Consider the following 24025-nt stretch of genomic DNA (forward strand, 5'->3'; position numbering starts at 1 on the left):
TTTTTTTTTTTTGCTTTTTCTTTTTTTTTTTTTTCATCTTTATTAACTTGGGTATTTCTTATTTACATTTCTTTTTTTTTTTTTTTTTTTTAATTAACTTGAGTATTTCTTATATACATTTCGAGTGTTATTCCCTTTCCCGGTTTCCGGGCAAACATCCCCCTTGATAGGCAAACCTACAGTCTAAATCAGAGAATTATAAAAATAAAAGAAGGTGACAAACTAATAGGATATCACTGACTCAAAAATTGTTACTGCTGTTGTCTATTTATACATATAATTAATAAAAAATGGCATCTCCAATTTATTATAAGATTCAGGATGCAAGAAACAAGAGCACAGGAGAAACAATAGAAATCTAAGATGAAGTCAAATCTGTAATCAATAGAAAAGAAAAGATCTAAGGCTTAGTTTGGAAATGTGGTCATTATCATAACTCAGCACAGAATTTTATGAAATTGAAGAAACATTCTGTTTCTCAGCTGCCTATATCAGGGAGTATGGAGGACAAGGAAAAAAGGTGTTTAACATAACCTGGACCATGGTGTCACTGAAAATGTGTCCAATATAATCACTTTGAGAGCTTTGAAGCACAAAAATTGAAGTATGCAACCTACCATCTTTCCTTAAGACAAAGATCCATATATTAGTCCATATAGGAAACAGGTTCCTGATATACTGGCTTTTATAAGTTATCAAAGATATGTTGTTATTTTTGGCTGATTTGTCAATGAATATATGTGACTGAAAGATCACAGGAGATGATCAGGCATGATAGAATGATTTGGACACATGAGAGGCAGCTTTTGTTTTCTAGTTCAGATTGGCACAAGACTGTGTTCACCCTTGACTTAAGAAAGGAATCAACCTGCATGGTGGTAGCACATACCATCAATCCCAGAATTCTGCAGGCAAAGGCAGTCAGCTCTCTGAGTTTAAGACTAGCCTGCTTTACAAACAGCTTTCATAGCAGTTAGAATGACACAAACTATTCCACAAAATTGAAACAGATGGATCTCTACCAAATACCTTCTACGAAGCCACAATTACTCTTATACCTAAACCACACAAAGACACAACAAAGAAAGAGAACTTCAGACCAATTTCCCTTATGAATATCGACGCAAAAATACTCAACAAAATTCTGGCAAACCGAATCCAAGAGCACATCAAAACAATCATCCACCATGACCAAGTAGGCTTCATCCCAGGCATGCAGGGATGGTTTAATATACGGAAAACCATCAAGGTGAAACATTATATAAACAAACTGAAAGAACAAAACCACATGATCATTTCATTAGACGCTGAGAAAGCATTTGACAAAATTCAACACCCCTTCATGATAAAAGTCCTGGAAAGAATAGGAATTCAAGGCCCATACATAAACATAGTAAAAGCCATATACAGCAAACCAGTTGCTAACATTAAACTAAATGGAGAGAAACTTGAAGCAATCCCACTAAAATCAGGAACTAGACAAGGCTGCCCACTCTCTCCCTACTTATTCAATATAGTTCTTGAAGTTCTAGCCAGAGCAATCAGACAACAAAAGGAGATCAAGGGGATACAGATCGGAAAAGAAGAGGTCAAAATATCACTATTTGCAGATGACATGATAGTATATTTAAGTGATCCCAAAAGTTCCACCAGAGAACTACTAAAGCTGATAAACAACTTCAGCAAAGTGGCTGGGTATAAAATTAACTCAAATAAATCAGTTGCCTTCCTCTATACAAAAGAGAAACAAGCCGAGAAAGAAATTAGGGAAACGACACCCTTCATAATAGACCCAAATAATATAAAGAACCTCGGTGTGATTTTAACCAAGCAAATAAAAGATCTGTACAATAAGAACTTCAAGACACTGAGGAAAGAAATTGAAGAAGACCTCAGAAGATGGAAAGATCTCCCATGCTCATGGATTGGCAGGATTAATATAGTAAAAATGGCCATTTTACCAAAAGCAATCTACAGATTCAATGCAATCCCCATCAAAATACCAATCCAATTCTTCAAAGAGTTAGACAGAACAATTTGCAAATTCATCTGGAATAACAAAAACCCAGGATAGCTAAAGCTATCCTCAACAATAAAAGGACTTCAGGGGGAATCACTATCCCTGAACTCAAGCAGTATTACAGAGCAATAGTGATAAAAACTGCATGGTATTGGTACAGAGAAAGACAGATAGACCAATGGAATAGAATTGAAGACCCAGAAATGAACCCACACACCTATGGTCACTTGATTTTTGACAAAGGAGCCAAAACCATCCAATGGAAAAAAGATAGCATTTTCAGCAAATGGTGCTGGTTCAACTGGAGGGCAACATGTAGAAGAATGCAGATCGATCCATGCTTATCACCCTGTACAAAGCTTAAGTCCAAGTGGATCAAGGACCTCCACATCAAACCAGACACACTCAAACTAATAGAAGAAAAACTAGGGAAGCATCTGGAACACATGGGCACTGGAAAAAATTTCCTGAACAAAACACCAATGGCTTATGCTCTAAGATCAAGAATCGACAAATGGGATCTCATAAAACTGCAAAGCTTCTGTAAGGCAAAGGACACTGTGGTTAGGACAAAACGGCAACCAACAGATTGGGAAAAGATCTTTACCAATCCTACAACAGATAGAGGCCTTATATCCAAAATATACAAAGAACTCAAGAAGTTAGACCGCAGGGAAACAAATAACCCTATTAAAAAATGGGGTTCAGAGCTAAACAAAGAATTCACAGCTGAGGAATGCCGAATGGCTGAGAAACACCTAAAGAAATGTTCAACATCTTTAGTCATAAGGGAAATGCAAATCAAAACAACCCTGAGATTTCACCTCACACCAGTGAGAATGGCTAAGATCAAAAACTCAGGTGACAGCAGATGCTGGCGAGGATGTGGAGAAAGAGGAACACTCCTCCATTGTTGGTGGGATTGCAGACTGGTAAAACCATTCTGGAAATCAGTCTGGAGGTTCCTCAGAAAATTGGACATTGAACTGCCTGAGGATCCAGCTATACCTATCTTGGGCATATACCCAAAAGATGCCTCAACATATAAAAGAGACACGTACTCCACTATGTTCATCGCAGCCTTATTTATAATAGCCAGAAAATGGAAAGAACCCAGATGCCCTTCAACAGAGGAATGGATACAGAAAATGTGGTACATCTACACAATGGAATATTACTCAGCTATCAAAAACGAGTTTATGAAATTCGTACGCAAATGGTTGGAACTGGAAAATATCATCCTGAGTGAGCTAACCCAATCACAGAAAGACATACATGGTATGCACTCATTGATAAGTGGCTATTAGCCCAAATGCTTGAATTACCCTAGATCCCTAGAACAAACGAAACTCAAGACGGATGATCAAAATGTGAATGCTTCACTCCTTCTTTAAATGAGGAAAAAGAATACCCTTGGCTGGGAAGGGAGAGGCAAAGATTAAAACAGAGACTGAAGGAACACCCATTCAGAGCCTGCCCCACAGGTGGCCCATACATATACAGCCACCCAATTGGACAAGATGGATGAAGCAAAGAAGTGCAGACCGACAGGAGCCGGATGTAGATCGCTCCTGAGAGACACAGCCAGAATACAGCAAATACAGAGGCGAATGCCAGCAGCAAACCACTGAACTGAGAATAGGTCCCCCGTTGAAGGAATCAGAGAAAGAACTGGAAGAGCTTGAAGGGGCTCGAGACCCCAAAAGTACAACAATGTCAAGCAACCAGAGCTTCCAGGGACTAAGCCACTACCTAAATACTATACATGGACTGACCCTGGACTCTGACCCCATAGGTAGCAATGAATATCCTAGTAAGAGCACCAGTGGAAGGGGAAGCCCTGGGTCCTGCTAAGACTGAACCCCCAGTGAACTAGACTATGGCGGGAGGGCGGCAATGGGGGGAGGGTTGGGAGGGGGACACCCATAAGGAAGGGGAGGGGGGAGGGGGATGTTTACCTGGAAACCGGGAAAGGGAATAACACTTGAATTGTATATAAGAAATACTTAAGTTAATAAAAAAAACAAACAAACAAACAAAAAAAAGAAAAAAAAAGAAAGGAATGAAGCTGCATGGTGGTAGCACATACCATCAATCCCAGAATTCTGGAGGCAGAGGCAGTCAGCTCTCTGAGTTCAAGACTAGCTTGCTTTACAAACAACTTTCATAACAGTCAGAATTACACAAACAAACCCTGTCTTGAAAAAAAAGAAAGAAAGAAAAAATGAAGGAAATTAGTAAGAAATGAAGGAGGAGAAAGAAAAGAAAGAATGAAGGAAGAGAGAAAAAAGAGAAAGAGAAGAAGGGATGGATCAAGAGAGGGTGGGAGGAAGCCAGGGAGGGAGGAAAGAAAAGAAGTCAAAGCAGAAGGACTTCATTGGTATGGACTTTTGGTGCTGTGCCAAAACATGATACCATGACCATGTTCTGGTAAGAAAGGCTGCAGGACTTGAATTACACAGATTGGTATGCATATAATATGAATAAAAACACATCTATTTAATAATTATAGTTGCCAATTTACATTTAACTTAATAAAACAGCAAAATAAAACAGTGAATATTTGCCAGACACAAAAAATTTCAGTGGACGTGACCAGTATGACCATTCTATACCTTCTTATGCACAGTACTATTTCTGTAAAGCCAAAGAGCCTTTTCCAGAATTGAGCAGAGTGACCTCACATATCTGAATACAAAAGAGGCATTGCACTGTGTGAATGTGCATGGCCTCTCAGTAAGCACAAGCCCAGGTAGGCAGAGCTTTATAAAACTTTGAGGGATAATGTTTTTTCATGTGACTCCTGTTTGCCAGTTTGTGTCCTAAATGATGTCATATTTATTACATGGATGATAGTCTGATTGAGCACTAAAAGCATAGATAAAGAACATGCTTGAGGTTTTTTTTTCTGACATTTCAGTGAACTCACACCTCAGTCAGCCTCAAAACTCCCAAATATACGATGACGTTTGTTTGCATCATGGTCTCACACTGTAATTCCAAAAGGGTTATTTATGTACAGACACCAGTGCTATTTAACAACCAATCTAAACTCACACTAATTTCTTCCTTCCTTCTTTCCTTACTTTCTTTCTTCTTTTTTGCACCCTGCCTCTCTCCCTCCTCCTCCTCTGTTTTCACATGTATGTTTTTAAATAATGCAATAAAAATTATAACCTTACATTTCAGAAAACTTTCAAAAGTGAAGCAAACTTGAAACATAACAGAATCAAAACAATAGTATAAGATTCCCAAAGTTCCTTTTAATTAACCAAAATCAGATCTCTACTGTATTGCTGAAGGGAAAAGAACTCTTGGTAAACATTTCAGAGATTAGACCACACTTTCCTTGCGTGGGGCTTTTATACATGAAATCCTGCTCTCATTAACTATTGTACATTTTGATATTTTTATTACTTTACATCATGAATGTATTCTTGTCCTCAGTACTGGTATTTGAAAATATTTTTAAAAAATGATCTAAAATTTTTTACAGTTAGGAAAACACTTGTGAATAACTTCCCTGTTTGCCAGATAGAAGAAAAACATCAAATGTGGGATACATGTTTTATCATTCAGTGATATTTGCTAGAGTAAGACCACTTTTGAGGCACAATTTTTATTACTACATACTATTGAATTCTTTCGGAGAGGACTCTGATTTTGAGAAATGAGAAGTGGTACTATAGTGGTCTGTAAAATGACTGTGATCAATCTCCTCAGATTCCACCATTGTAGGTGATAGTGTCTGTTATGGTCTGTCAATCTCAGAACACTTTTCATCACAATCTTTTGACTTTGAGTTTATTGTCTGTATTGTCTTAGCTGCTTTTGCTTGCACTCAGGGTCATGTTTTCCTGTGTCCAAATACAAGACAACTAATATTTTTTTCTTTTCATTTACTTTCTTTTTTCTCTCTTTACTTTTTTTCTTTCCTGTAATCTTTTCTTTCTTCAATGAAATTTCCTAATTTTTTCTTAGAATTTCTGGGCACTTTTAACACATAATTGTTCTGATCTTTGTGGGGCACTCTTGCTCAATTAGCAACACTTTCTTTCATCACTCTTTGTTCCATTCTTCCCTCTTCTCCATACTGACTGTTGCCTGCAGAGAACTTTGGAATGTGCACCTTCTTTTTTCTATTCCTGTAACCCCACCCTTTTCTTTGCAAAAACTCTGTCATCAATTGTCTTTTCCTGCATGTCAAATCTAGGCAAAAGTTTCCAGCTTCTCATGATTTCCTGAGAAATTTCTCAACCTTTTCCCTCAAGATTTTTGTAGCACTTCTAGAACTGAGTTTGAACTTGTAGATCTTCTTCCTAAGTTGCTTTGCAACTTGCAGAGAATGGAGATATAAATGATTCTGCTCAATGTTTGGTGCCAAATGCTATTCAACCTCTTCTTCCTGAAGGCTATGAACAATGTTGAGGTCCTCCAGCACAACAAAATCTCCATATACTTCCTTCAAGCTGTGAACCCATCAATACTCACTCTGAAAATGGCAGTTGCATTGCTTCAAGGCATGGTGACCTTGGTGCATGCCCATCTTTCTGTCGAGCAGCAGCTCCAGCAGCAATGGCAGGAAATCTCTCAGTGCCCAGATTGGTATGTAAAATTCTACTTTTATAGGGATTAATCATGGGCTGCCATGAGCTTGTAATCTGCAAGGAAAAACTCCCATGATTATTACTGGATCCTCTCAAAAATGAAACTAATTTGTACAGTTATTTTTAATATTGAGATTACTAGAACCCAGTGGCATTTCCATCTAATATGCTAATGTGCCTGTTGATGTCCCTGCCCAGTTTAATTTGGGCATCCATGCTGAGTCTTCTTGTGTGTAGATTCTCTGAAATACCTAGAAGATTTCGCTTCACAGCAGATATCTGTTCTCTGCCTCTTAGAATCTTTCTGCCTTGACAACCTCAATGTTCCCTGAGCATTGAGTACAGGAAATGCATCATAACTGGATCAACTGCAGTTGCCACAACACAATCACAGGTTTTCTGCTATTTGGTCAGTTCTGGATTTTGTTGGTTTGGTTTGGTTTGGTTTGGTTTGGTTTGGTTTGGTTTGGTTTGGTTTTGTAAAGTCTCCTAATGAAAGGGTTAAAAAAGAGGTAGCTCATTTTCAGGCTAAATTAAAGATGGCCCCTGGTGAGAAAAAATTGAGAAATCTTTGCCCTGTCTAGACCAGAGGAATATTTTGATTTGTATTACAAATATCCCATTACTTATCTTTTAACTATAGATGAAATACATATTATAACTTGATATTTTATGGTTTGTGGTAACAATTGATGTTTTCTATTGCTTTGCTTTGTGACTAGAAAATATATTCTGGAAAACTTACCTTATATTTGCTTATATAGGGCTGTCACATTTCATTATTTCTCACAGTTCAACATCACATCACACAAAATGGTGTACTTTGTATGAAACTAGATAGCTTCCCTTCCATAAATATCTGCATTGTCCAGAACTGAGCAATCTCAGTGTAACATATATGGAAAATAACTCGTCTTGTCAAAATTTTTGGGATAAATTTTTATATGGTGTATGCAGGCCTTGAACACCTTACGTTAGGGGATCATTTGTTTCAGTCTTTCAGAAGCTCCATGGAATAAAGGCTTCCTTCTTCACCCAAGGCCACAAACACTTGTCATAATTCATTGGACCAGGGAATTATCATTGGCAATATTCTAAAAAAAAGTGTGTCAAATCACAGCATGGACTTCTGGAATCTGACAATCAGAATCATTTTTTTGTCTCAAACTACAATTGGAATTCTAGGAAACTTCTCTCTTATGTTCTACTACCTCATCCTTTACTACAGACAAGGCACATTAAAACCCACAGATTTGATTCTTATGCACATAATGGCAGCCAATGCTGTGATCCTTCTCTCTTCAGGAGTGCCCAGCACAATGTCAGCTTTCAGACAGAAGCCATTCTTGAATGATTTTGCATGCGAGCTCCTATTGTATATTCAACGATTTGGCAGGAGTGTGTCCATTGGTGCCACCTGCCTTCTGAGTGTTTTCCGGGTCATGAAAATCAGCCCCAGGGAATCGTGTTTGACAGATCATAAAATGAGAACAGCCAACTACATTTGTTGCTCCACTTCTCTCCTCTGGGTTTTGTATTTGTTGATACATTCCACTTTCTTTATGTACACATTTATCAAAAGGAATAGCAAAAATATGACAAAAGAACTAGAATTTGCATTCTGCTCCATTGTAGGGCAAGATGATATCATTTTATCACTCTATGCTGCACTGGTGATGTGCCCTGAAGTGCTCTTCTCTGCGCTCATCACTTGGTCCAGTACATCCATGATTGTCATTCTGTACCGACACAAGCAGAGGGTTCAACACATTCACAGTTCTCATGGTTCCAGCAGAAATTCTCCTGAGTTCAGAGCCACTCAAAATATCCTGGCCCTGGTGTCTGCCTTTTTGGCTTTTTATACTCTCTCTTCAATCTTAAGAGGCTGTATTACTTTTTCACATAATCACTATTTGTGGCTGGTGAACATCACTCCCATTGCTTCTCTGTTTTTTCCCTCTTTGCACCCTTTGTTTTTATAAGTCATTACTCCATTGTGTCCAGATTCTGTTTGGTCTCGACATTAAATAAAAACCTCTTACTATTATTTTAAATATATAAACAATATGTTCTCTGTGTATGTTCTTACTACTCATTTTGGTCAACATGTGAATTGATGCTTATGATTGCTATCCTGTTCTTTCTACTTGACTGTGTCTATGCTTGTGCCAAGTTGTCTTTATCACTACGGCTCTGTGGAAAAATTTGAGGCCAAGTATCTGTGTTCTTTCAGCTTTGTTTTTATTTCTTATAATTGCCTGTTATGTATGGTCTTTCCTGGCTTCATATTAATTGTTGTAGTTTTCATTTCAACATGTATGTTATGACAGCAGAATTATGATAGGAAATTCATTAAAACTATAGGCTAAATGTTTGGGAAAAATTCCTGTGATTTAAAATAGATTTTTTTCCTCACACAAAATATCTTAATTCTGGATTCCCTGCTCTCTAGTCCTTTCAGTTCCACCTAATCCCCTGCCTCCCATCTGGATATATTCCCTTTCTGTCTCTCATTAGGAAACAATCAGGTTTCTAAAGGATTGTTTTAAAAGGTAATATAAAGCAAGAGTTAACACATTGGTGTTGGACCAGATGAACAAACAGAAGTAAATGAGCCCACAAGAATGAATAAAAATTAGAGCTCTGCTACCTTTGACACTCATAAATCCCCACAAAACGCTAAACTGAAAGGTATAATATATATGCTGAGGAACTGAAGCAGACTTTTGCAGGCCCTATGCATAGTGACTCTCTGTGAATTCATATAAGCTTTGATATTTGGGTTCTTTCACCCCAAGTTTCATATTCTTTATACCTCCTTTCCATAGGGTTTCATGAGCCCTGAGAGGAGGCATTTAAAACAGACATGCCATTTAGCTCTGAATATTCCAGGGCCTCACATTCTCTGCCTAATGTCTGGCTGAGTGTCTCTGTAGTTTTTCCATCTGTTGATGGAGAAAGTGCCTCTGATAATACCCCATCAAGGCACTGGTCTGTGAGTATAACAAAATTTCTTTAGAATTCAATGTATTGCTACTTTATTTTTAAACCAGTATCATTTTTGTTTACCTGAGATCTCTGAACTATCTTGTCTGATATGGGTTTCATCTTGTGGAATGACCCTTATGTCAAATCAGATTCTAATGGTTACATCCAAAAGCTTTCTGCCATCATTACCATTGTGTATTTTGAAGACAGGACAGCATTGTAGAACAAAGAAATTCTGGCTACCCTGTTGTTCATTTTTCTCTTTTGATAGCCTTCCTTTACCAAAGATGCTAAAGCATAGGGGTGAAAGCTTTCTGTAGGTACCACCTCAACTTCTCTAAGAGATATGGAGGCACTTTTTTTTCAGCAATGAACACCTTGCCATAAACTTATAAAGAGGAATGTATATTTTTATGTAGGTTGTCTGTGGATTCCAATCAGACCATTTTGGCTAACAACCCAATCCCAGTATGGGAAGGCTCATTTGGTGACAAGAAATGGCCAGTTGTGACTCAGTCTCTAGCATGATTTGGGGATTTCAGTTAGAAATCACTTCTACTATAGGATATTTCCATACTGCCCCTCAAATGGTCCTCAATTTCAGCTGTCTCTGACCCTGTATTGCTCCATTGCATCCCTCAACATTCATCTCCTCTTGATTCCTCTGTTCCTGTCGCCCACTTCATTCAAAACTATCTATTGTATTTCTCTATACTAATGAGTCTATCTAGATATCCTAATCCCTTACTTTATATTAACTTAGAATTCTGTGGGTTGTATATAGACTATTTTCCTTGTCTTAAATGTTAATATCCACATATAAATGAATACATGCCATATTTGTATTTCAACATCTGGATTATTTCACATAGGATGATTATTTTTATCCATTTGTCTACAAATTTCATGGGTTTGTCGTTGCTGTTGTTGTTGTTGTTGTTGTTGTTGTTGTTGTTGTTGTTGTTGTTGTTTTGTACTCCATTGTGTAAATGTACCACTTTCTTTATTCATTCTTCTGTTGAGGAACCTCTAACTTGGTTCCAATTGCCTGCTATTATGAAGAAAACAGCAATGAACATTGTGGAGGAAGTATCTCTATAGTAGCCATTTATTGGGATAAAACTCAAAAGTGGTAAAGCTGCTTCTTGGGGTAGATTGAGTCTCATCGTCGTGAGTGGATTCTGTTTGTACTTCCAGCAGGAATTGATGATTATCCCCTTTAATAGACACTCGCATCAGTATTAACTTTCTCAGAATGATCATCAGAGCCATCAATGGAGTGTTAAAGAGCCACATCATACTGCACTATCTGTTTACACATCTGTCATGTTCCATTACAATATTAATCAATCTGCAAACATACACTGTTCTAGTGAGGCCCTGTTTTTAGAGAATGTTTTTAGTAAATTTCAAAGAAGCTGCTTATCAGATTGTGACTTTAGATTCCCACAGGTCTATATCAACCCATTTAAAATAAAATGATTCCATTTCAAGGTCCCCAAGATCTCATTAAATTACCTTACAACATATAATTAAAGTCTCATCACAATACCAACTACACAGGCCTGAACTTCATCATCTAAATTATGGATAAAGCTCTGGTATAAACCACCCCAGAGCACAGTTCATCTTCATCTGCGTACTTCAAGAAATAGGAACCAATCATGTATTCTCAAATAAAGAGATGGTCCATTCCATAGTTATATGCATATTATTTCTAAAGAAGAGAAAATCTAAGGGACTAAAAGAAATGCCCAATCCCTTGTTATATGTTGCAGCATCTTACTGAGCTTATACCCAAAAGACGCTCCAGCATATAACAAGAACATATGTTCCACTATGCTTATAGCAGCCTTATTTATAATAGAAGCTGGACACAACTCAGATGCCCTTCAATAGAATAATAGATACAGAAAATGTGGCATATTTACACAATGGAGTACTACTCAGCTATTAAAAATGATGACTTCATGAAATTCACAGGCAAATGAATGGAAATAGAAAATATCATCTTGAGTGAAGTAACCCGGACACAAAAGCTCACAATGATCATGATACAACCCACAGACCATATGGAGCTTAGGAAGAAGGAAGACCAAGGTGTAGATGCTTCAGTCCTGTATAGAATGGGGAACAAGAAGATTAAGGAGGGAGAGGGAGGGGGAAACTGGGAGAGAGAGGAAGGGGAAAAATGGGAGGACAGGATCAGGTACTGAAAGGGACAGGAGAGAAGTACAAGAGGGTCAGGAAATAAAATAGCAATATATATCAGTAGTGATGGGGAACTGTAGGTAGCCACTGGAGGGTCCCTAACGCCAGGGAAGCAAGAGACACATAGGATCCAACAGGAATGACTTTAGCCAAAAATGCACAGCGATGGGGACATAGAACCTCAAAAGACTACCACCAGCAGATACGCACTGCTCCTAGTCGAAAGGTGGGTCTACCCCCCATCTCAAAGTTTAAACCAAGAATATTCCTATCCAAAGGAAAGACAGGGACAAAAAAAAAAGCAGACACTGAAGGAAGGGCCATCAGGGGACTAACCCACCCAGGGATCTATCCTATCTGCAGACACCAAACCCAGACACTGTTCGCCAAGATATACTTGCTAACAGGATCCTGGTATGGCTGTTCCCTGGGAGGTTCTGCCAGCACCTGACCAGTGCAGATGCAGATGCTTGGTTACACCATCAGACTGTGCTCAATGACCCTGGTGGGGGAGCTGACAGAACTATGGGAACGTAGGGGATTGCAACCCCATAGAAAGAACAATTTCGGTTGGCTTGACCACACAGTGCTCCCAGGGACTAGACCACCAACCAAGGAGTATACAGGCAAGGTTTCAGAGCTCCAGATATATTTGTAGCAGAGAATGGTGTTAACTGACATCAGTGGGAGGGGAGGCTGTTGGTCCTGTGGAGGTCTGATGCACCAGTATGTGGAATGCTGGAGTGGAGTGGGTGATGGAGCACCCTCATAGAGGCAAACGGAAGGGGGAAGAGGACAGATGTGGGATGAGAGGGTTTCGGGTGGGCAACAAAGAAGGACAATATTATTTGAGATGTAAATGAATGGAATGATTAACTAAATAAATAATAAAGAAACAAATAAAAAGTGTCCAATCCCAAGAAAATCTGAAATTTCAACAAGTTTGGCAAACTCAACAATATATCAGAGTCTGGCATTATCTGTGCCTAGGCCTCTGAGAACTGGGCTTCCATTTACTCAGCCAAACTTCAATTGTCAAAATTATCCAAAGTTTGCAGCTTAGGCCTGTTAGCCTGTATGTTAAGGGTAAAATGTTAAGAGCTTGTAAAGTCTTTGTTCTGGTCAATTTTTGTCACCTTGACACAAACTAGAGTCACCTAGGAAGAGGGGACCTAAATCCTGGAATTTCCTCCCTCAGATTAGCCTGTGGGCCTGTTTACAAAGCATTTCTTTTAACTGATGTTTGATGTGGGAGGGTATGGTCCACTATGGTCAGTGCCACCCATGGGTAAGTGGTTCTTGGTTGTATAAGAAAACAGGCTGAGCAAGCAACAGGAAACAAATTTGCAAGCAGCTTTCCCCCTTTGGCTTCTAATTCAGTTCCTGCCTCCAGATTCTTGCTTGAATTTCACCTTTGGATTCTTATGATGATGATCTGTAACCTGGGTGCCATATAAACCTTTTCCTTCTTCAAGGTACTTTTCGTTATTGCACTTATTACAGCAATGGAAAGCAAACTAGGACTCCCTTCAAATTTATATGCATTGTTCTTTTCGATACAAGCTGATGGTGCCTTTACGAGGTTTACCCAGGATTTATGACCTTAATGGACTCACACCTTTTTCCAGATATGTCTAAGGAGTTCCTCTCAACTTCCTAAATGCTCTCTGGTTATATTAAGGGAAGCCTGTATCACAATCTCTTTAAAGACTTTGTGTGATAGACTGCTCTGACTTTGTAATCTTGATATTAGCACATGCTGTTTCATGATACTGTAAGCTACTACTTCAGAACCTACTTTCCGACAACAAGCCTCTTTCATTTCTGTTACTTTTGTGATTAAGGTGGGTGCGCAATTTCCCAAATCAAGTCTTAAATTTTTTCTCTTCACACTATTATATTCCTTTGACTAAAGAATTTCTGTTTAAAACGTTTTGTTAGAAATCCATAGGAAAATCCATATATGAATATCTGTAACTGTTGCGTTTTTAATATTTAACAGATGGGGCTGGAAAAATAAGAAATATGATAAACTGATAATTGTGGTAAATCTATACTACCCATGATCAATAATGAAGGCTGTCCAAACACATAAGACAAATACATGTCAGATTACTTATACAGACTACCAGGAGACAAAATATACATAAAAAATTGGTAGTCACATTTACGGAAACCTCTTAAAGAATTAATGAATAGTAGAGTCCATGGCATGAAGAAGGGCACTAAGAAGAATCATAAAGCAGCACATAACTTTATAACTCTCCAGTGTTAAAACATCACTGCTAGAGTAGCTTTACAGTATAATAAACAAATATATCAAACATATAGAATATAGAGTATTTTGATTATATTCCATAAAACGTTTACTTAAAATTCCAGATCAGAGGTCGGGGTGGTGTCTCAGCAGTTAAGAGAACTGATTGCTCTTCCAGAGGTTAGGAGTTCAATTCCTAGCAACCACATGGTGGCTCACAACTATCTGTATTGGGATACAATGCCCTCTTCTGGTGTGTCTGAAGATAACCGCAATGTACTTGTATACATAAAATAAATAATTTTTTTTGAAATTCTAGATCACTCAAGTCTACTGATAAATTAAGCAAGTGGATATCAATATAGCAATTCTAACATCTTACCATAAATGCCTAAAGAAAGCGCCCTTCCGCTGGTGGTAAGCCATAATGTTCATTTCCACTGGTGACCAAGAATTCTATCTAGCTATTCATAAAAGTTACATTCTTGGATCATATCCCTGCTCTTTCGGGGTTACTGTTTAAACATCAAAGACATTTGGCAAAGATGGAAGGCATAAGAATGTTGTGGAGGGGGTGATGCTGAACTTGTGATCCTGATACTAAGTAAGTGATACAGTAATTTATAAAGAACTCTATAAACCCTCTGGTAACACACAGCTATCATGAGTGGTACATTTAGGAATTTCTTTACCATGGGAATTTCCCCTGTAGTGTTGAAATTTCTCTGTAATTCCAAATATTCTCCTCAAACATGCAAGGAAACATAATGCATGTGCTAAAACCGAGACACATAATCCATTCTGCTGCCATACGCATGGCAAGTTGTCACAATATCAATTTCTGAGCCTTAGAATTACTATGAAATCTAGTTAGTTGTCAGATACTGAAATACTTGGAAGTATTATTTATGAAGCTGTTTTTTAACAGTACAGGGTAACTGAACTGAGGACTGTTCCCCAGCAATCCACTGTCATATTTAAATACAAAATTGTCTATCTCTTTAGGTTGTCAGATTCTCACACTGCTTTCAGTATACTCTATCATCCCCTTAGATTAAAAGTAACTTCAATTCTAAGGCATTTATTATTAGAAATTTGAGTAAAAGGAGGCAAGTGCTTGTTCTGTCTGGATGACTTATAAGATGGGCAGAGCCCATTACATTACAAAGATCATAAAGAGCTGGGAATATGACACATGTCTAAACTCTCAGCTACTGAGGAGGCCAAGAAAAGAGAAGTTCAAGGCTAGTTGGGAAATTAATAATGTCTTAAATAGGTAAAAACAACATATTTTACAAAAAAATAGCATCCAGTTGCCCCGTCCCGCAGGGAAGTCGACCAGGGTCTGGGGTTCACCTAGGATAGAATGGGGGACAAGAGACGCAAAGAACGGACAGCAAGTCAAGAAGTCTGATCAAGCTGACAATTTTTAATTTTTCTCAGGCTGAAGATATACTGGTAGAAGCAAAATGTGGGGTGGGGTTGGGTGACCACAAAGAATGGGCCTGGCTTGATAACCAGGATATTGGCTGGGTAAATCGGCCAAGCGGGGGAACAGCAGGGTGGATTGCTTAGTGACCTGACCATCAGTGCCTGACCACCGGTACTCAGTGATCTGACACCTAGATTTATGCTATCTATTGAATTTATGTAGAGCTGCAGGTGCTGCTTTGATCTAAACTAAGGCTATTGCTTTTTGTTCTATCATGAGGCTAAAATATAATTGCTTTTTAACCTGAAGACTATTGATTATTATTCAAGCATAAGGCTAGAACACAATTGCTTTTTAACTTGAAGGCTGCTTTTGCCATCTCAAGGCTGCTCCCAACATCCACTAAATAAAACATCTCTGCAAGCCACATAGAAAGAGTATCTCTGATCCCCTTGGCTGAAGATTGGCCTTGTATACAGCTTTACAAGTCAGATGTGACAGATTGAGGAAGCTTATTATCATGTGCTTCACAACTACTGTAGGGACTGGGCAGAGTAAATAAGTCTTGTCTTCCCAGAGGATGTTGGAGTGAATATACTGGAGTTCAGATGGTTTCAACTGTACCTACTGAGTGACAGAACTCTGGGTAGTTACTTGCGCTGATCTGAAAGTTCCTAGATGCCATTCCTAAGGCATCTCCCTGATATATTATTCACTACATGAGATTTAATACCTAACTGAACACTGAAGTGTGCATCCCTAATGTAGAATTGTGCCATGAATCTTTTGGTGCCTACTCAGGTGGGAGCTACAGCTATAGGCTTTCCCACATTCACTGCACTCATATGGCCTTTCTCCAGAATGAACTTTCTGGTGCTGAACAAGGTGGGAGGTTCAGATGAAATCCTTCCCACACTTGCTGTACACAAAAGGCCTTTCCCCTGTATAGACCCTTTGGTGTGCAATTAAATCAGAGTTTCTACTAAAAAGTTTCCCACATTCAGTGCACTCAAAGGGCTTTGTCCTCTTGTGAACTCTCTGATGTTTAATGAGAATATATCTTTGCCCGAAGGATTTTCCATAATCACTGCAACCGTAAGGATTTTCTCCAGTGTGGATCCTCTGGTGCTAGGTAAGTTTGGCTTTGCAACTGAAAGCTCTCCCATATTCTCTTCACTCATAAAGGTTTTCTCCACTATGGATCCTATAGTGCTGTACAAGTGTATCTTTATGGCCAAAACCTTTCCCACACACACTACACTTATAATGCATTTGTCCAACATGAAAGTCCCTCCCCATTCTCAATGTTCCCTGAAGTCTTCTTGCTATGGATGGCCTTTTTTTCATGCCCAGTCACATTATCTGGAAGGTTCCTCTGCTCCATCTCACAGGAAGAGGGCTCTCTGATGAGTAAGGCTCTACATGAACTTTGAAATTCTTAACAAGGCTTTATTGTCCTCTTCTTGTGAAGAATTCTCTATAGTATGATATTTTAGGTTCTGGCCAATGTTTTCACATGCCCTGCATGAATAAATTATAAGTGCATGGTTTGTTCTGTGGTGTTCCTCCAAGTCCAAAAGGTTATTTAAAATGGGGTCAAATATGTTACAAGGGTAAGATGTTTGTGTCAAGAAAGAGCCTGCCTTAGGCATAGTAGCATATGCCACTCCTTCAGAAATGTTCTGCTGAGAAAGTTCCTCTTCATCGTTCAGTGCCCACCAATAACCTGAAGGCAGAAAAACGCTGGTGATGAACACTTTGAAATGTATGTGACTTAGTATTACTGTGATGAAACACCATGACTAAAAGCAAGTTGGTTTAGCTGACTCTTCCATGGCACTGTTCGTCTCTAAAGGAAATCAGGAAACAAACAGGACAGGAAAGAGGTCATGGACGTGTGCTACTTACTGGTTGGCTCCTCACAGTTTGATCAGGCTGCTCTCTTATAGAACCCCATCAGGAGATGTCACCACCCACAAAGGCTGGGCCCCAAGATCACTAATTTAGAAAATGCCTCACAGCTGAATCTTATGGAAGCATTATCTCAGTTGAGGTTTCCTCCTTTCAGATGACTCTAGCTTGTGTCAGGTTGATATAAAACTAGCCAGGGAATATGTCTACTTTTAAGTTCATAGGGTTTTGCAAGAGGACAAAAAGCACAATCATGTTTATAATCCTGGAATAATCTGTATAATCCTGGAATCCAGTGATCATAGACAAGGGAAGGCTGAAAGATAAGACACAGAGTGAAGTTAGTACAAGGAGAAAAAGTAGCCTCCATATTAGTTCTCTAAAAATGACTTTTAGAAAGGCTTTATCTGACTTCTAGTAACAGGTCAGATTTATGCATAAATATATGTCCAGGAATATTTGATTTAAAGTTAGTGGTTTATATCCAAGGACTATTAAATGAGTATGTGTACATCTGATGATCCTAGTTCAGTCCAATGACTATAGTTCATTCCAATATTGGAAAGGACTGCAGGGGAAGCAACAGAAGACAGATGTATTAGAGTAGGATAAGAAAGCCCTGTGTCATAAATTAGGACAGAAATAACAAACTTATCCAGAAGGAGAGGAAAAGTAGAAGGTACGGCATCTGGTGTTGGCATCAAATAGTAGTGTATTAATGGAGCTCTGTGTATTCAGATCCTGAATTCTATGCCCAGATAGCTGGTTGTGTTCTTCACAATGGCATAGTTAGCCATCTCTGATCTTTAAGTTATGTAAAATTTGTTTTGCAGTACCACTAAATGCTTAATAAATGTTGATCAGCATATTATCTGGACAGAAGAAAACTGAATGGGACTTCCAATCCCAGTTAGAAGGTCATAAGGAGAGACCAGAGTGAAGAAGGACCATGAGCAGAGGAAGATGTAGAGAGAACATAAGGAGTCATCATGAGTCGCAAAGGGAGTCTCCATGACATACATGGAGTAGAACAAGTCAGTGCAAACTCATACTGAATATAAAAGAACACATGGCTAGAAAGCAGGCATCCTTAGAGGTTTAAATAGCTCAGAACCAGTCCATGTTAAGCATGCAGCTTGTTAATAAACTTAATAGGTCCTTATGTCAAATATTTGGTAGCTAGAAAAGGAACAGATAAGGCTATCATCATTAGATTACTGCCTACAGTAGTAGATACAAGACAGATTTCTGATGCTATCTGAAAGACATCTGAAAGTCATGTCGTCCTCCAGGTCTTACCAAAGTTGATCCAAGCTCTTTCTGCTGTCCTTAGAGGCATGCCTTCTCAGTCAAGTGCCAGGGCTCTTCTGTTTGCCATAGTTCAGGATTCATAGAAGATTAGGAAAATAGATGTCACCAGGGAAAGTCTAGGTGAGTATAAAACTCATAACCATAACTGGAAGGAAAATAGAATAAAATAAAGCCTATCATGCATGGACAGACCAGAGGATTCCATGATCAATGACTATGATGACTGACACCTATATTTGCTGACCCAGGAAGATGTGAGACAAATGTAGAACATGGAGCCATGAAGTATCCTGACTGTGGACAAAGTTGTGTCACCAGAGAGTAAACATCTACAGTGATGATCTGAAGACCTGTGATTGATCCCCAAACAAGTTCCTGGCAAGTCTCCAGTAATTGAGGAGCAAAGGGAATGGAGGAGAAAATTCCTTACATGTGAGGCTTGGCATGCAGAGAACCTGTATGTGGGAATAGGTACAGGTCTAGATATGGTAAGACAAGGCATGTACAGTCTGAGAGTTTTAAAAGAGAAGGAAGAGGATAAGAAGCAGTGCCAGTCCACAAATCTAGGATAATTACGCCATCTAGGAGATGGTAAATATAAAGTGCAAAATGCATAATACCAGAACAGCAGAAGGTCTGGACTTCATCAAGAAACTCCCACTTCACTCAACAAGAACACCTAAATTCATTCATAGGCTAGGTTCCATGATCCCTAGCCAAATGGAAAACTATCCTGTTTCTCATCTCAAACACCTCATAAAACAAGACCCATAATAACTTTCAACCTTAGTTACATTTCTATGTCTCATGCCTCACCTGTGAGAACTCCAGAGACTCTTCCCCCAGGAGGTTGGACTAAGATGCTTACTAAACATTCCTGCCATTTGCACTGTGAGACATCTTGGATTTACCATGTCCAAACCCAAATCTTAATCCTTCTGGAAAATGTTCACCACTCTAAAATGCATTCCATCTTTCAGATGCTTACAAAATGAGGTAAGAGGTAGTGGGACAGCTCTTAACTTCCTACTTTCACAACCACATTTGATACAGCAGGAAACTGATGGTTTCATCTCCAAACTTATCTCCAGACTTTAATGTCCATTCAGAATACACCCAAGGGGGCTGGGGATTTAGCTCAGTGGTAGAGCACTTACCTAGGAAGCGCAAGGCCCTGGGTTCGGTCCCCAGCTCTGAAAAAAAAAAAAAGAAGCAAAAAAAAAAAAAAAAAAAAACAGAATACACCCAAGCTCCTACTGACCCTGGGCTAGTCCAGTTATTACCAAAACATTCTGAGTCAGTTGTAATAGCTTCCTGACCTGAGTCCCTGCTTTGGCCCTTATCATACACCAATTTCACAGAAGCTTGTTTCCTGAGTGAACACTAGAAATGATTTTGAAGATGATTTCTTTCCATCATGTAAAATGCTCCTTGGCTTCCCAATGAGGGTGCACTACCTTAGGTTTGGCACATGTAAAAAGAACGATTGCTACAATCTCTGCTGCCTGGGAGCAGAGCTGGGGAAGGGTACAGTTTTCAACTGTTCTCTACACTTGCCAAGCCTCTGTCCCTGCCCTTTTTTTTTGTTTGTTTGTTTGGTTGGTTTTTGTTGTTGTTGTTGTTGTTGTTGTTGTTGTTGTTGTTGCTGCTGCTGCTGTTGTTGTGATTGTTTGTTTGTTATCTCATTTATCTCATTTCCTTATATTCCGACATCATCAATCCTCCCACTGACAAAGGTCCCTATGCTAAAAGCCGTCCTGCACAGCAGCCACTGACGGATGTGTTAAGGTGCTTGATTATGACAGGTGAATGGCTGAGAACTTAGAACCCACCTGCGCTGTGCTCAAGGCCATAGACATCACCTGACTGAAAGCCACACCAAAGTAGGGAGAGTGGAGACCGATGTCATCTGGCCATGGAAACTGCAGCACCTGGCGCCGCTACCTCCTCATACTCCATGCAGTGGCAAACAACTCTTCTTCAGGTACTTCAGTCTACAGTCTACCAGTGAACAATAAAACCGCCAAGCTGCAGGAAATCCCGCCTAAACGGAAAAACTCTTAACAGTACACACTGGATTCTGGAAAATGTAGTTCCTTCAGAGAAAGCAAGAAATTGGGTGCTGACTCTGTGAGCAGCAGGAACCTAAGCAATTATTACATGGCAGAAAGTTCTAGGAAAGTTCACAGAATACGAAAAGTGGGATCTCCTTCTTTGGAAAGGGCCCATATCCAGAGAAAGGATTGCTAATGTTGAAATAAATTACATCAGATGTTCCTCTAATGAACACACAACACTAAAATCAGTAAGTGTATTAATTGTCCACTCATATGTTATTTATTGTTTTAAAAAAGTAAAATATAAAGCTCTAGGTCAACTGTTCAACCTTCAAAGGTGAGAGTTTTTTCAAGCCTTAAAGTAGAAGAATGATTTTTGAAGAGATATTTGAGTTCCCAGGTGAACTAAAGTGGGAAACCTCCTCGGACATAAATTCCAAGCAAGAGGGACCAAGAAGAGAAGGCCAATGAGAGGAATAGCAGAATATTCTGAAAGCAATAGAGGCACCTTTCTATATGGTAGACAACCAAAGAAAGAAATAGTCTTATCTTTACGTACCCATTAGCCCTCAAACTGAGATACATTTATTTCCATTTAGGAATATGCCATTCTCTATTTAAAATGAGAACCATTCTAAGAGTCCCGTATGTTAACATAAAGGGTTAGCATGGTCTCTCTGCATGCTTGTGTGCAAAGATAACAGTGTGGAAATGCCAACTTGGAATAGCTGATCTCATTTCACCTATCATTACAGGAACAAGATTGGAATGGAAATTTCAAATGCTTTGTGATGTTGGTGGAAGTTTGAATTGTTCAAACCACTAAAAGTTAGCCATAAACCATTGTCTACACATGTACATACATATTTCTGGGGGTGGGGGGAGGCAGGTAGAAAGAATTAAGGCCTCGGGATAACGTAGGGATATATACTTAGGTCTAAGATGTACTAAAGCTGAGCAAAGGGGTTCTAGAACTTTGAATATTCCTGAGCTTAGCTCTAAAGTGTAACTTCTTCATGTTCCCAAAAACTAAGTGAATTTGTGGCACACAGTGAAAAGGGAGGATAGGAAATTCTGTCAGCTTGCGGATCACAGCAAGATTTTGTTCTCCAACATTAAAATTAAATGAGTAATATTACCATTAGGAATAGTTCTTGGAAATATTGACAGTTGGTAAAATGGTGAATATACATAGGGCTGCTAGACTATTGTGCTTTTATATGCATAGAGCAAATGTGTGTCAAATACTTATTGCATTTCAGAAAACTATTGTATGTGGGTAGAACAAATATGGAAATAATGGACAAACACACAACATAACTTCTATTCAGAAAGAAAGACATATGAAAAATGCAAAATTGTATGGATGCTGGAATTCTGCAATGTGTTAGCTCCAACAAAGACAAGGAATATAAGCTGGGCAGCGTGATACACAGCTATAACTGCAAGATTTGGGCTGTTTCAACAAGATAATCAAGGCCAGTCTGAGTTGCATAGTGAGAGTCTGTTTCACAGCTACCTCCTTGGAATCAAAACACTGCATCCAGAAAGGAAGAGAAGGAGAGAAACTTCATAAGATTTGAGAAGCTAATAAAATTTCCAAAGCTCAGAAAATTACAAAATTCATAAATTCCCTGTGAAAGCTTTTATAAACAGTAAACAATTGCTGGTTAGAGGAGACTCTCTATGTGAGCTGCCTGCAAGCTGTGCCAGGACCTACAATGATGAAACTGAAGCTTTTGTCAGTCATCACCCATGATGGGATGGATCTTGGCCATCCAGCTGCCTTTCAGACAACTGTGCTCCTCTAACCTCTCACCTAGTTCCTAAAATAATTTCAAGAAACTCACTGGTTCACAAGCTATACTTCTGAGTATTTTCCATTCTACCTCTAACATGCTGTTCCTTCCCCAAAACCTGTGCTAGTTGCTATTCTACTTCAAACACATTTTTTAAACTTTCACAGGAGATAGAAATTGTCTTTTCAGATGAGCTCATTTCAGTTAATCACCTTTACTTCTACTGCCCCGCATTTCAAGATACCATTTGTCGTTATAAATAGTCTGTGTTGCATATGTCTGTATATAATCGGTTCGTCAGATGAGAAACATCTGCATTGCATACATGTGTGTTTATGTATAGGTATCTGAGCGGTCTCCTTAGATTCCAGAGTGCCAAGGGCTGGATCATGTGGCTGATAGATAGATAGATAGATAGATAGATAGATAGATAGATAGATAGATAGATAGATAGACAGACAGACAGATAGATAGAGATAGAGATTTTTTTCTCAAAAGACAAAAACTGAACAAAACCACGAGTCCCCCCATACCAAGGAAACAAAATAACACTCCCCAAAAAACAAACAAAACACAAAATACTGTAACCAAATAAACACACACACACACACACACACACACACACACACACACACACACCCCTGTGGAACCCATTGTATGTTGGAAACTACTATTGAACATGAGACCTGTCGTGGAGTGGCTGATATAACCAGTGTCACTATATTGGAAAAATTGAGTTTTCCTCTTCTAGCAGGTTTAAGTGACAGTTCAGTAGTTAATATTTATCCTAGTGACTAGGTTTTTATTAATTCATTTTTCATTGTTTCATTTGTTTATTTGAATAATAATGAAATAAAATATAGTAAGATTTTAAAAACTAATAAGTCCTTTCTCCAGTGTATACTTTCGTATTAAATGAGGAAAATTGTTTCTTATGGAGACTGTGTGCACTCACTTATATAATTTTATATCTATGTGATCACCTCAGAGTCTACTGAGGTAGGACTTTTATCTAAAGAGTCTTGTGCATTTACTGCATTCACAAAGGCTTTCACAAGCACAAACTCTTTGTTATTCTATATTGTCATAGTTCTTCCAAAGAAATTACACCTGATGTAAGGCTTAAAAGAGGAGGGCCAATCACAGTTTACAGAGGTATGGGGTGTTTGTGGGGTGTTTGTTGGCGTGTTTAGGCTATTTTTGCTGGGTTCTTTTTTTTTAAGCTTTATTTCACGTAGGTGGATACACTGTCACTGTCTTCAGACACACCAGAAGAGGGCATCAGATGCCTATTACAGATGGTTGTGAGCGACTTTATGGTTGCTGGGAATTGAACTCAGGACCTCTGGAAGAGCAGTCAGTGCTCTTAACCACTGCGCCATCTCTACAGCTCCACAATCCTCCCAACCCTACTCCACCTTAATCCGTTCTA

At 38.9% G+C, this 24025-nt stretch overlaps 1 protein-coding gene and 1 pseudogene across 1 annotated transcript; one reads left to right on the top strand and one right to left on the bottom strand.

The window, feature by feature from the left end:
* Positions 1–7326: 7326 nt before the first annotated feature.
* Positions 7327–8892, top strand: LOC100911184 (vomeronasal type-1 receptor 4-like). The gene has a single exon (XM_006228164.5). It carries the CDS (start codon positions 7749–7751, stop codon positions 8607–8609), a length of 861 nt encoding a protein of 286 aa, XP_006228226.1. The 5' UTR covers positions 7327–7748; the 3' UTR covers positions 8610–8892.
* A 7254-nt stretch (positions 8893–16146) lies between these two features.
* LOC134485098 (zinc finger protein 134-like) lies at positions 16147–19966 on the bottom strand (annotated as a pseudogene).
* Positions 19967–24025: the final 4059 nt, after the last annotated feature.

This window comes from Rattus norvegicus, chromosome 1 (assembly GCF_036323735.1).
Source record: "Rattus norvegicus strain BN/NHsdMcwi chromosome 1, GRCr8, whole genome shotgun sequence".
NCBI lineage: Eukaryota > Metazoa > Chordata > Mammalia > Rodentia > Muridae > Rattus > Rattus norvegicus.

Bases quoted from the DNA above. Each gene is read 5' to 3' on its own strand.
- LOC100911184 (XM_006228164.5), top strand. From the start codon at position 7,749: ATGGACTTCTGGAATCTGACAATCAGAATCATTTTTTTGTCTCAAACT.